The sequence below is a fragment of the Bos indicus x Bos taurus genome, chromosome 4 (assembly GCF_003369695.1).
Source record: "Bos indicus x Bos taurus breed Angus x Brahman F1 hybrid chromosome 4, Bos_hybrid_MaternalHap_v2.0, whole genome shotgun sequence".
Taxonomy (NCBI): domain Eukaryota; kingdom Metazoa; phylum Chordata; class Mammalia; order Artiodactyla; family Bovidae; genus Bos; species Bos indicus x Bos taurus.
In genome coordinates this window covers 42,921,555-42,936,380 of record NC_040079.1, presented here as the reverse complement: position 1 = coordinate 42,936,380, position 14,826 = coordinate 42,921,555, and the positions used below count along the sequence as shown (strand labels likewise).

General features: G+C 47.0%; 1 protein-coding gene across 4 annotated transcripts in view; it reads right to left on the bottom strand.

Annotated features, from left to right (window-relative positions):
- Positions 1-14,826, bottom strand: part of OGDH (oxoglutarate dehydrogenase) — a 66,700-nt gene that overhangs the window by 43,542 nt on the left and 8,332 nt on the right. For all 4 annotated transcript variants that reach the window (XM_027539258.1, XM_027539260.1, XM_027539257.1 and 1 more), the window contains exon 2: positions 9,708-9,958. In XM_027539258.1, coding sequence (XP_027395059.1) covers positions 9,708-9,929 — 222 coding nt within the window. In that variant the 5' untranslated portion in view covers positions 9,930-9,958. The remainder of the gene's footprint in view (positions 1-9,707; positions 9,959-14,826) is intronic.

Sequence of the window (14,826 nt, the reverse complement as noted above, 5' to 3'; positions counted from 1 at the left end):
GCCCCTTCCCAAATGAAGAAACAGGTGACCACGAGGCTGAAGTGACAGGTCAGTGGGGTGCCCTTCCCAAATGAAGAGAAAGCTTCAAGAAGAGGATGCCTGTGTGGTCTCACGTGCCCCCTGCACCTAGACCTTCGCAGCCTTGATACCATGGAAGTGAGCAGTCCTGGCCCTCAGAGGAGCTGTGGGCTGGCCACTCACCTCCCGTGGGTCGGTTTAAAGCCACCAACTTGTTGCTGAAACAACTTAAACCAAAACATGATTTCAAGTACAAATAAGGATAACATTCTGGTTGAAATGAAACCAGAATTCTTATGTTTACTTTTAGATAACTAAAGGCATTTAACTGCAGTACATGAAGCTTTGTTTTCAAAAGCCCTCACTCCTATACTGCTCCATAAAACCTCCCAGACTTCTTACACAGGCCTCATGGGTTTCCCCTGAAGTCACCCGTCCTCTTCTCCCCTATTAGGGGAGCTTGTCAAAGCTCCAAACACTTCTCTAACATCTAAGGAAGTTGGTCCAGTGGCTGGCACGTAGGAGGTGCTCAACATCCTGCTAAGTTAAGGTCAGACAGGACCAGGCCCCTTCACATCTTGGTAGGGCTGGTGTGATGTGAGGTGCTCTGCTCAGTGGGCTATCAAAAATGGTGCTGGGGGTGTCAGCTGTGGTGCTGGGGCGGTTTCAGATGCAGCTGCGTGGGATGCCCGGCACACTGTCTGGAGAGGTACTAGGTATGGTGTCAGGTATAACGCTAAGTGCTGCACGTGGTGGGGTATCAGGTGTGGTGGTGGCCATGGCGTCAGCTCTAAGGACGTGGCGCGTCCAGAGTCCTCATCTCAGACAAGGTGCTGACCTCAGTGAGGGTGGCAGTGCTAATCAGGGGACACGCGCGTCAGCGGTTCACTGAGGCAAGCGGACTTTACCCTGTTGATTGTCAGCAGATTGCAAGAGTCTCGGGGCCAAGTTCCTGACGGTGAAGGTCACAATAGAGACTTGTTCACGAAGGGTTTGGTTTTGGAGGGGTTGCAAACACACTACCACGGGCCCTTTCCCCCACTTCAAAGGCCTCCAACGTGTGTCAGATATGTGGGCCAGCGCAAGTGTGTGACCTCACAGGGCCACACACACGTTGAGCCCACCGGAGGGGGCCTGCCTGCTGCCTGCCCACTCGTGGGGGCCTGGGAGCCCCAGTCCTGCCCCCTGCAGGCTGGGCAAGGGTGCAAGTCCCTTCAGCTGTCTGCCTGATTCCTTGCCTATAAAAGTATGGAGCATGGACTACTTAGGACAGCCCTGTATTTGTGTAGCATTTTACACCCTTAAACTGTGGGTATACTAATATTTGTTCAAGAAACTGATGATCAAAGCTTAACCCTAGTGTTACTGATGCTTCTTCTTGCTGCTCAATCCTGTGACTCTGCATGCTGGACTGAACAGACTGCTTTCTCTTGTCCAAAGTCCCCTTCTGATGCAACTCCTGCTGCCACCCTGCCGCCCCCTCCCTCACTACGGAACAATCCTCACCCTCCCGCGCTAGGCGCCCTGGTACGGAACATGATGTCACCTAATAGCCGCCACCACCCTATGCTGGGCTCTTTGCCAAGGACCCTGACGTAAAACCGCCCCGGGCAGTGGGTGCGGAAGCTTCTGGCCACCTCTTGGATGGACCAAACCCCAGGCTCAAAGGCCACCACAACTGATAAATGAATGACAGCCAGGTCTGGACGTCAGACCCCAGCGCTGTCACAAACAACCGTTTCACTGTGTTCTGATGCTGACGATGTGTTTTAACTGCCACAAACATGAGATTCAGGGGAACAAGTGACCAGGGAAAACTCATGCATGGCCAAACAAGGGTTTGGCAGGTTCAGGCTAATTCAGTCAAATAAATGGACAGGCAGTGGCTCCGATACTTTGGCCACCTGATGCAGAGACCTGACTCACTGGAAAAGACCCCGATGCTGGGAAAGACTGAAGGCAGAAGAAGGGGACGACACAGGAGGAGATGGTTGGATGGCATCACTGACTTGATGGACATGAGTTTGAGTAAGCTCTGGAAGCTGGTGATGGACAGGGAAGCCTGGCGTGCTACAGTCCATGGGGTCACAGAGTTGGGACACAACTGAGCGACTGAACTGAACTGAGTGGCTCCTGGAGCCACAGATGGTCACCCATGACTTGCTGGCCAACAGATACGGCTCAAGGATCCCAGTGCCCTGGAGAGTGTGGGCACCTCTCCGAGGCTGTCTCCCTAGTCACCCCACACAGGGCTTCTCCAGCTTAGAAAGTGTACATTAATTCCTAAGCACCCAGCTTTCTGTGCACACCAGCCCAACTACTGTATGGAGCCAAATGATTCATGTCTCTGCACTGGGCAGTGTCTACCACCCTCCTGGTGTGCGCCATCTGTGCTAACTGCTGGGCTCCATGCCTTTTCTGAAAACACCACGTGTGACTGTCCTAACATCCTGAAGAGACGCTGCCCAGGGTGAGGGGAAGAGGAGGCCCTTGGTGGACAGCCACAGGACCTCCACCAAAGGTCTGTGCTTCAGAGCTAAGCAGTCTTAAAAGCCATGCACAATGCTGGGCTTCAGACCCCTCCGACCAAGGCAGGGCCTTGTTCAAACCATCCCCAGCTGAGGACGGGCAGAGCCATGCCCCGACCCAGCTCACTGCCTACAACCATGTCTAGGAGGAACCAGGATCTGGGCCTGCCAGACCCTTCACCACAGAACTATTTCTATAGTTAAAACCAGGGGCTCTGCTTGGGGATTCCTCAACCACAGAAGTCAAGTGAATTGTGCTTGATTAGAGCAACACTTTGTTTTTAAAACCAGTGTTGTACAGGCGAGAGAACATCTCCAGACAAGTTCTTCTATCTTCTCTCTGTATCTGTGTGTGGGTAAAATGTCAATAAACACACAGGATTAGCAAAGAAAAGCCGTCCTGGCTTAGCCCTAAGTGCTGATGGGGAATGATGCTTCCTGAGTTTCTGACCCAGACTAAGGGTGGTGGCCCCATCATATCATTATAGAAAGCACTGTGGTAAGCTGCTCAGCGGCCACACATCCTTCCAGGTCCACACAAAGGCCCCCTGAAGTGGTTGTGAGGCTCCTTCATTGGAGGCGTGTCCCTGGGGACTGACCCAAGATTTGTTTTGATCACAGCCATGGGTAGGAGTGGCAGTGTGTAAGTTCTGGGTGGGGCATCCAAGGCCAGCAGGCTCTTCTCCCCTCCCCTCTCCTCTCAGAAATACGCTGAGCCCTGTGAGGCGGTCACTCTGGTCCCTGGATGACGGCAGGGCCTGGCGAATAGTTAGCACCAAATGCCAGATGTGAGGAGGTCCTTTGTGGGGCTGCAGCCTAGCTGAACCACAGCTGCACAGGAGCTGGGAACCAGGAGAAAGACTTCGTTGGTGGTGTTTTGAGTTGCTAGCTTTTAGGGTTATTTATTTCATGAACACTCACAGGAACTAGATTTTTATTGCAGGAAAATATTATATGCAGGACATCTGTGACCACTCTCATGAGCAGTCTTCCTGGGATTCCTCAGCAAGTGAGAGCCCATGCCCTCTGCCTGGCTGGCTGCAGCCAACAGTGCATTCTGTCAACTCAGTGTCACAACTTCCAAGGGCAGCCATGTGGGACCACACGCACATCTGATCCCCCGTGCGCCTACTGGGCATCCCACCTGGAGGACCCAGTCCAGCCAAACCAAGCCTCGGGCCCAGAGAGAATTGTGTGTCTGTGAGTCATGACCACTTAGAGAGAAGGCCCTAAACTTACAACCTGCTCGCAGACAGCAGAACCCAGAGCCTGGCAGACCCTCAGTGGGGTCTGGCACAGATGGAACAGGAAGAGCCAGTGGCTTAGAGGCTCTGAGCTGATGCTGATCACCAACCACCACAGCTCCTTTCTGGGAAAAGCCCCAAAGGATCCCTCCTTCTGACAATGTTTCCTTCCTTCCTTCCTCAGAAAGGAGGCGCCAGGAGAGTGGCTGGGGTGGAGCTCGCCACTCCCTTCTCAAGAGCAGACCCAGCCCCAAGGATGACGCTCCTTTCTTGCTTCTGATGTTCTCCTTCCCCTTGCGGTCACTCTGGATCCCTCTGCAGTTATCACTGACATTTAAAAACCCACTATTTTTGCTTAACATACAGTATGAAAGGGTAATCATTAAAAAGTCATGCTCCCAAAGATGCAGCATGCTTTTATTCCAAGTCTGCCCTCCTCTCGCTGCAGGCTCAGCTTTGTCAGCGCCCGATGCCCTCACCCTCTTCCAACTGCCAAGGGGTCCACGTCCCCACAGCGCTTCACAAAATAAGCAAACACTCCTCTGCTTGACCCCTGGGGCCTCTCAACACATGTCGCAGCCCAAACTTTTGGTTTTCACGTACTGCCTTTGGCTCCAGGCACCGAGCCCCGCAGGACCCTCTCCAGTGCTCACTGAGTGCCCCCCGACCCTCTGTCCCTCTGCAGTGCCTTTCCTGGGCACAGGCACACTGTCCCTGGTCAGGCCTATTCCTTACCGTTCAAAGTTCAGTATGACTGGCACTTCCCTTCAGAAGCCGGTGGGGTTTACCCTGTGCTCTAACTGTGCTTTGCTTATAGAATTTTTACAGGCCTGCAAGCTAGAGGGCCCTGAATGCTCACACCTCCTGACAGCAACTCAGTCCTCCAAAAAACACTGTCACGAGCTGCAAACTGCCACACACGTAAAGTGAAGGCGCTGCTTCATGACCCCTACACTTTTCAAAGGTGCAAATTTTATTTCCCTGATCGCATAAACACAAATCCTTTAAGAGTAAAACACCATACTGGAGTTTTACTGGAGTTAGGGAAGATATTCTTAGCGGTTTAGTTGATTTAACACAAAAAGTCACCAGGGTTGAGATTCCTCCTGATGTAGGAAGCTCAGTATGGAGAAACTTCAAAATGCAATTGAACAGCCTTGTTCACTGAAAGCCCATTAAGCATACCATGTGCGTGTTTTTCTCCAAGGCCAGCAGAGAACTAGAGAGCACCATGGCTGTTTTTAAAGTGCAGCCAAGGCAGTTTCAAGCGGCAGGATGAAAAGGAATGGTGTCACTGCATACTGTGGATGACACATATCTGTTTCTGCTTTGCTTGTCTGGTTCAATTACAGAAAATTACAGGATTGTGTTTCATAAGCAGAGAAGAAAGAAGAACAGCGTGGGCCTGAAGGGCGGCGTGGCCAAGTTCAAAGAGGTGGGACCGAGAGCCTGGAATTCGCACCTCAAGTCCCTAAGAGGTCCTGTTGTGACCATGCGAGACAAGAAAGCTGTTATTACTCTTGGCGGCAGGCTGGCAAAAGGCAGGAGAGGAAATGGACTCAGTTAGCAGTGGAGGAAGACAGGCTTTCAGGAAGTGGGCAGAGGTCACTCAGAAGGCCAAGCAGGGGAAGCAAGCTCTAACGGACAAAGGACAAGGTGCCAGCCCAATCAAAAGGGGCAGGGAGGGCACCACAGGGAGGAGAAGGCACAGGGCCTGAACCTGGGTCCTCCCAGGCAGGGCTGACACCACATGATGCCTGTGGGTGGGGTCCTCTGAGGGTTCAGCAGCTCTCAGTTACCTGTTTGTCTAAAACACTAACAAGGACAATATGGCTTTGATTCTGTATTTTAGATGTAATTAAAAATAAGACGTCACAATCTGACTTATCCCCAACATGGCCAAGACCTAATGAGTGGGGGTTTTGCATGCTGACAGACCAAGCCTGGCTGAAGGTTCCTAAAAGGTTCGTGTAGTTAGATTTACTTGACAATGTGTTTAATACTGAAGTGCAGAGGCTGGACTGTAGAAAACGATGGGGAAGAGATGGCTGTCCAGGAAAGGACCACACCAAAGGACAGGAAGACAAGAGTAAAAGGCAGATCCAGGGCCGATCAGGTAACTGGGCGCAGAGGTGCAGGGAGTGCCTGGGGGCTTTGCACCCCTGAACTGCTCGATTACTACAAACATAACTTTCATAATTAGACATCTAGAAACAAAAGTCTTCTTTAAAAAGAGGGATAAGACAAAACTATAGAGTAAATTATAAAGTCAAAAATGAAATACACACTGAGAATCAGACTACAGTATTAGAGAATTACCTTGCTAGTTTGTTAGATATGGTTAAGAAACCATTCCCTTGTTAGAGTCACTCAGGTACATTTATGACAGAAATAATAATGGTTTGAGATTTGCCTTAATAAACACAAGTGGGAAGTATTTTACAAAACAAACCAACAAACAGAGAAATAAGCAGGGAAGGAGTAGATTTTTAAGGTCTGGCAAACTGTAGAGAGATGCTGAAGCTGGGCACTGGGTCTCCTCGTGGAGGTTCACCTTATACTCCTGTCAACTGGGGGGGAAAGCACAATGTTAGAGTTGTGAGTTACATTTTATTTGGAGCAAAATGAGGACTATAGCCAGGGAGTCAGCATTTCATATAGCTCTGAGGAACTGCTCCAAGGAGGTTGGGGGGTGGTCAGGATATTCGTAATTTTGGTGAAGGGAGAGTATATGCAACCAAGCACTTATTCTTTGCAGAAGGCTGATCTAACCTTGTGAAGGTTACTGCTAATCACAAGGAGTAGATGTCACTATGAAGGAATTTAGTGCTTTTCTAGATATGAGGAGATGAAAGAACTGGGTTCATAAAATCTTCCCTGGAAAATAATCTAACTACCTGAAGACCTGTCCTGCCAGTTTTTTCCAGAGCCCAGAGCGCCTGCTTTCTGACCTCCTCCTTGAACTCCTTTCAAGCGGTGTTAAAGGTTAGCGGCTGCAGAGGTTCATAATTTGATCTTTGGAAAGGTAGATAGCAAGTGTGAATTTGCAGTTGACACTCTTACTACATGTTTGACAGGTCATAAAAAGTTTAAGAAATAACAGGAGAGCAGAGAGGCAGAGATGCTAAATGTGTTCTGTTTCTGCTGAAAAAAGTCCAGTCCTAGCAGCTCCCCCGTGAGCCCTCTGCAAATGGAGGGAAGAGCACAGCAACTGAACCAGCTCTCAGGCAGGGAGTCTGATATCCCCTATCTGACGCAGAAATGAGAGATCAGAAAGATGATCAACCCAAATCTTAAAAGCTAATTTTCTTTATATCTCCCTATTTTTTTCTAACACAGACCAAAATAAAGCATTTTTAACAAAGTCAACAATTTCCAAGATCTTCTGTGTGTCATAGATGCCTCTGAAAATCTGAGCAAAGCTCTGGAACATCTCCATCAAAAAGTAAGCACACATCAGTTACTGGGCCTAATTCAATGTGGAGAGGTGATCAAGTCCACTTTGCTGGGAAGCCTGAGAAGGGGCACTGCCGCTGTGAATGTCCACTGATTTACACCATCCTGCCCCTCTCCCTCTAGGATACGCTGAGTCCCCAGAGAACCTGACAACAGAAATCAGCAGATGAAATCCGGCCCAAAGATGCCAACCTGCATGTATTCTCTTATTAAATTACAAAGTCCTTTTTGGAGATCCTTTCCCCACACCCCTGGAGAGTCTCAAAGAGGTGCTTGCTCTGACCAGTGGAGCCCGAGGAACCAACCCTCGCTCTAGACCCTTCCTCAGAAGGCTGCCTCAGTTTCGTCAGTAGTCCTCTCACTGTGCTGTCCTCACTCTAGGACAGATGGACTCCGTGACTATTCCACCCAGCCTGAGAGCCCCCAAGTGCTTCCCAGTCATCACATGCTACCTTTCTTGATGCTATGTGATAAAAATACTTTTCAAGAATTGGTAGGGGGGGGAAAAAAAGAATTAGTGCAGCAAAGAGCATTTTTAGGGTGGTGAAAATACTCTGTATAATATATTGTAACGGTGATGTAATACATAATACATGTCATTATGTATTTGTTCAAAACCACAAATGCACACCACCAAGAGTGAACCCTGGTGTAGACTATGGGCTTTCGGTGATGATGACATGTCAGTGCAGGTTCATCAATTATATCAAACATAAGTCTGGTGGGGAATGTTGATGGTGTGGGAGGTTCCATGTATAGGGGCAAGGAGTGAGTATATGGCGTATCTCTGTACCTACCCCCCAATTTTGCTGTAAACCTAAAACTCCTCTAAAGAGCAAATCTTAAAAAAAACTTTTAAGCAATAATAACAGTAATGATATTAACACAAATACTAATAATGGTGACAGTCACTGTGATGGTTGCTGCTCCACTTTTCAGAGCTCTGCATCGCAGAGTGGTGTGCTTCTTCTCTGCAACCCATTCCTGGGACGCAGGGCATCCATACACGGACACCCCCAAGCCTAGATCCGTATTATCTCCTAAGAGCTCATTCCAGTGCTATTCCCCCCTAAACTAAATAGAACTTAAGAAAACTTGTTTGGTTCTACAAAGAGGTTATATCTGAGAAAAGGAAGGTGAGGGACAGCCTGGACATGAGACGAAAGTCTGACTCTAAAACCTCTGGGCTAAGTTTATCTGAAAGAGAACCTTGCAGCAACTGTCCTCAGAAACTGCTAATATCTGACGTCACTGGCAGGGCCAGTTTTATAGGGCACTTCTTTCTGGGTAGTCCACTTGTCTACCATCTTGGGAGACACACCCCAGATCTCCTCCCATAGGAAACCAGATTTCACCTTGCTCATGGAGCAATGCAGCTTCCAGGTTGCCATGAAAACAGGGAAGGAAAAGACCTGGCTAGATGTCCTCCTTTGCCAGGCAAGGAGGTTCAGACCAAGAGGTGGCATTATCATACCAAGAGCCCTGATAAAACAGGGCTGGGGGCTCCCGCAGTCACACAAACATATCCAATCCTAAATGTCACTAACACTTTAGGGTAAAGGGTAAAGATTATACTCGAAGGCCTGACAGAAGCAGGCTGCTTTCTGAAGACAAATCCCTACAATTCACAAGGAAGGAAGAGGCCAGATCAACAGAGATGGCAGCCAGCCTCTGATGGGCACTTCCTCTGCGTAGACCCTGAACACCTCGCATATACTGTCTCCTCAGATCTTCCCACACCCTGCAAATGGGCCACAAGGAGCTAAGCAGCTTGGGGACCCACCCTTCAGCACCTGTACTGGGCCAGCTTCCTGACCTGAAAGCCAAGAAACAGTTATCAAAACTCATAAATATCACTGGCCAAAATGCTCTGAAGAAGTTCTGCCACCAAGCATGCTCTGTATCAAGTAACCACATGAAGGGAGAGGTTCTAAGGAACAGCCTCATACGTCAACACAGAGAAATTAGAAAGAAGCCTTCACAGAATTTACTTTTAAATACAGGAGAGGGACATAAACATGCTGATCTAAAATGTCATTTGTAGAGAAATCTCATGAGATGGTTTTCAGGTGTTCCGAGGACAGTGGGATGGACAAGCTTCCTGAAGGTCCTTCCTTCCGTGCGCTTCCGCCGTCCTGCAGTAGCCTTGGTGACGTCCTGGGAGTGGTGCAAGTGGTTCGTCACCTCCGTGGGGGTTTAACACATTGGCTGTTCCAGGGAGCAAGGCCTTGAGCGTGCCGCACATGGAGAGAGGGAAATGCCCCTCCAGAGAAGGTGGCTCCTGTTGGGCCTGGGCTGACGGTCGAATTGGGTTGATGCAAAGAACTCGAGTCGGTGGGGCTTCTAGCCGCCTGCCTAACTTTCTTCTTGAGGGTCCTTAGAACACATGCACTTACCTGGACGGCCAGCCACCACCGGCCAAGACTCCAAACACGAAGACACCTGTTCCTTTGAGCCTTACCTTGTGTACACTTTTGGGGTTTTCCAACCAAGCATAGTACATTTCCTCCACATAGTTCGAACTAGTCCCGCTGAGGAAAGGCTCTGCAGCAACGGGGGCAGTATAGCACCGTATCTGCCCAAACGTCCTAGCTGCTGCTGGTCTGTTTTGTGAAAATGTCTTCACAGTCTGGGAAGCCGTTAACGGCCTCAACTTAGCAGCACAAGTCCTTAAGTGAAACATTCTTGTCCTGATGTCTCTCTCACGACTGTCTGCACCAAAAAAAAGAAAGAGAAGTTAGAAAGCGCATTTTAGCAGACAAGCCTACTGGGGGGAAAACCTCTCAGACTCTGGCTGGAGGAGAAAGAGTCTGTAAATGCACGTGTGGCTGTGTGCTCTGCTTGAGAGAGCACGGCAGAGCACGAGGTAGTCAAGTGGACCAACCTTCTACATACAGGGCCTGCACTCAATATGGGGAGGCAAGAGCACAGCTGCAGAGGTCATGGTCTTCACTTGCAAGTTTTGATCTAGGTTGAGGGCTATGATATATCATGACAGGGGCGCTTCCCTGATGGCTCAGCAGTAAAGAACCTGCCTGCAATGTAGGAGATGCACGTTCGATCCCGGAAGTCAGGAAGATCCCTTGGAGCAGGAAATGGCAACCCACTCTAGTATTTTTGCCTGGGAAATCCCATGGACAGAGGAGACTGGTAGATCCCCACAGTCCATGGGGATCGCAAAGAATTAAGACATGACTGAGCACATATAAATTTATATGTTGTGTAAAACAACTATAGGAAAAGGCAACAAGGATGAATTAAGGATTAGGTTAGTATTAATTGCAAAAGGAGAAATACTTTCTAATCTATCCGGAGATTACCGAGCCCTGATGGACTCTTGGTATTCTGGAGAACACAGAAACACTGGGGAAATATTTTGCTCACCCTCAAATAATTTACCTTTGAGCAGAAGAAAAAAATATATTAAAAATAATTACAGCAAAAGCACTGAGCACCTGAGAGGCACAGAAAATACCAACAAAACTCCCTGGGAGAACCCACTTCTCCTAAGTGCTCCTTTCCAGCAGCCAGGAAAGTTTGGGGAAGGGCACAGACAACAGGGAGGCCTTCGCTCTGAAGAGGAGGGGAAGGCAAGGATTTATAAGAATCAGTAGGAAGAAAGATCAGACAGATGGAAAAGTTTGAAAAACACAGGGGAGGAGCAAGAATTGTCTTGGCCGGCTGGAGGAATGGACTAGCTGGATGGCCAAGGGTCCGGATGCCACATTTCCTAAAACTGGAGCCAGGAGAGGGCCAACAAGGGAGGCAGGGGGCTCTGAAAGACAAAGGTATGGACAGCAGTGACCACAGAAGAGTCCACCTACCTCGCACTACTCTACAGTCAGTAGCTTGACCTGTTAGGACTCTTCCAAACCCACCAACTCCCTCAAGGCGGGCATTAGCTCTTCTGCTTTATAGGTCACCTTTCTGAGTTTGTTTACACTTTCCCCAAGGTTGAATGGATCTTGAGTTTGATGGTTGTAATTTTACTAAATATAATATATAACTCTAACTACACTATCCACTTTACAAAAGCAGCTGATGCACCCACTAGACCATGAAAGAGTTTAGACTGTCTGGGTTGGGAAGATACCCTGGAGGAGGGCATGGAACCCACTCCAGTATTCTTCCTGGAGAATCCCCATGGGCAGAGGAGCCTGGCGGGGCTACAGTCCATAGCATCGCACAGAGTTGGACACGAATGAAGTGACTAAGCAGCTGCAGCGGAGGGTCTTGAACCACTTCCAATCATGTGTAAGCATTCAGATGCCTCTGGAAGGGGACAAGGACACTGTGCTGCTTCTCTTCCCATAAAAATCCCAGCTGCCCAATGGTCTCTTCCAGTCATAGCAAAACAGACTGGGGAAGGGGAGGGGAGCCGTTGGGCAGAAGTGAGGCTCACCATAGCCCTCTGCCCTGGGAAGTGGTGACTGATGGTCTAATAAACGATTGGCCTTAAAGCAAGTGCCCTGACTGTAAAGTGGGAATCACACCTCACCTCCACTCCTGCCTGAAGGAAATCCAAGCTTTGAGACAGGTTGAGAATTACCCAGAAATAAATGTTACATAAACTATCCTCTACATCGTTTGTAAGAACCCCTTCTCTTGACCCAAATATGATCAGGATATGCATAAAGGACACTGGCCTGTTTGGCTGCTTGAAAAAGACAGGTCAGCATAAGTAGAATTTCAAAGCTAAACAACAAACAAAAACTTGCCCCTTAAAAATTAAATGCAATCTTTAGGATACTATCTTAACTCCTTTTTTAAAAAAAACCTTAAGTAACTTCAGTAGTTCTTCCTACTGCCAACTCTATTCCAATTTTCTCAGCTATTAAGTTTAAGGCTGACAAAAAGCTATCAAAGACACTGATGGCAAAAATACTATGACCATTGCTTTTCACATTAATTAAAAAAAAAACAACTCAGGCCGACACTCATCTGTTTCCTCCAACGTCATTATTATCTGCTGCTGCTGCTGCTAAGTTGCTTCAGTCGTGTCCAACTCTGTGCGATCCCATAGATGGAAGCCAACCAGGCTCCCCCATCCCTGGGATTCTCCAGGCAAGATTGGGAGTGGGTTGCCATTTCCTTCTCCAATCACTATTATCTAGGCAGCTTGAAATACTCTGAGTTGAAGTATTCTCCTAGAACACAGCAGTATCATCACCTCCATTAACAGTCATTATTCAGTTGCTGCAATACCCAATTAACAGGCATCGCACTGACAAGTACGAAACTGTTCATCTCTTCTTCCTAAAGCAGTCCTTCCAATATGATACAGTAAACAAACCACGTTACTGAGTTATCTACAGTCGTAAAATCTGACAAACAGCTCAGTGCTGCCCAGCATAATTACTAACAATCTTCAAACTTCCCTTAAGATGACTCATATGAGTCATAGGAAAACTTTGCCTTCAGCAGACAGCTCAACATCCCCCTGCCCCCACTCCAGGATGACCAGGAACAGCTGTTCCCTATCTGCAATCTGAGAGACCCACAGAGCAGACATCAGGTATACATTTCAGATTCTGGAAGGTTCGGATTCCATCCTTCCAATTCCAGAGTCAACATTAAGAATAGTGCATTTCTGGTAGGAATGCTGAACCGTTCAAACACTTTCATGAAAGCTTTGAGTTGTTAAAAAAGCCCAAGTGTTCTGACTTGTGGTTGAGAACAATATTTCTCCTTGATAGGGTGCCAAATATTCTTAGTGTGGAAAGAACAGTCTTTTCAACAGATGATGCCAGGGCAACCGGAAATCCACATGTGAAAAAATGATTTTGGACCCCCGTTTTACACCGTACACAAAATTAACTCAAAATGGATCAAAGACCTACATGCAAGAGCTGACACTGTAAGACTCTTAGAAGGTTTCTAACTTTCAAAATGGAGTAAATCTCCAGAACCTTGAGTCAAACAATGTGCCTTAGGACACCAAAAGTACAAACAACAACAACAAATTGGACTTCATCAAAATAAAAACTTCAGTGTTTCAAAGTGAAAGTCGCTCAGTCGTGTACAACTCTTTGTGACCCCATAGACCAGGCCAAAATAGTGGAGTGGGTAGCCTTTTCCTTCTCCAGGGGATATTCCCAACCCAGGGATCAAACACAGGTCTCCCGCACTGCAGGTGGATTCTCTACCAGCTGAGCCAGAAGGGAAGTGCCTAGTGCTTCAAAGGACACCATCAAAAAAGGCAGTCTAAAACGGAATATATGCAAATTATACAGCTAATAAGGCACATGCATGCAGAATATTAAGAACTCATGACTCAAAAATGTAAATATAACTCTATAATGAAAAGTAACCCAATCAAAAAAACTGCCAAAGGATACAAATAGACATTTTTCAAAAGAAGACACACAAACGATCAGTAAGAATGTTAAAACATACCCAATATCATTAGTCATAAGGCAAAAAAAAAAATTGCAAATCAAAATCACAACAAGATAGGACTTCAGGCCCACTAGACTGGATATAATCAATACAATCAAGTGTTGGAGAGAACAGAAGAATTAGAACCCTCATACAATCCGAGTGGGAGTGTAAACTGGTGCAGCCACTTTGGAAAACAGTTTCTCAAAAAGTTAAACATAGAATTACCATGTGGCTCAGCAACTCCACTGCTAGGTATACAACCAAGAAAAACAAAAACATATGTCCACACAAGCCCTTGTACACAGATGTTCACTGCAGCATTATTCATACTAGCCAAAAAGTGGAAAAATTCAGAATGTGATAGAGCCATACTATGTAATAGAACTAAGCAATAAAAAGGAATGAAATACCAATACATCCTGCAACACAGATGACCTTTGAATATATTAAGTGAAAACAGTCATTCACACACAAAAAACACAATATTGTATGACTTCATGTATATGAAATGTTCAGAACAAGCAAATTGATACAGACATAAAGCCCAGGGTTGGGGGCAGTAAGGATCAGACAGGACTGATGGGTATGGGCTTTCTGCATTGACAGGTGGATTTTTTACCACTGAGCCATCAGGAAAGCCCAGGTATGGGTTTTTTGGGGGAAGGGGGAGATGAAAATATTCTAAAACTAGATTATGCTGATGGCTTCACGACATTATGGTATACTGTAAGACATTAAACTGTACAGTTTAAATGGGTGAATTATACGGTATATGAATTATACCACAATAAAGTTTTTTTTAAAATCTTTGTCAACAAATATGCCCAACCCTAAACTTCATTGATTCTTTTTTTGGCTACACAGAATGGCATGCGAGATCCTAGTTCCCCGACTAGGGACTGAACCAGTGCCCCTCTCCACCTCCATGCAATAGAAGTGTGGAGCCCCAACTGCTGGACCACCAGGGAAACCTCTCAATAAAGTTGTTTTTTAAAAAGTCTAAGGAGAAACACGAATCTGTCAATATCAATAAAGTACACAAAGTGACACTCTTTGTAACCGTTAATTTCAATACACAAGTATATAAATCTATACATTTGAGAAAAATAACATTAAAAAAAAAAGCAAAAACTAAAGCAAAATTTGTTTTTAAGGGTTAAGTGCTCTGCCCTTAGGAAAATAAAACAGAACTTTATCTG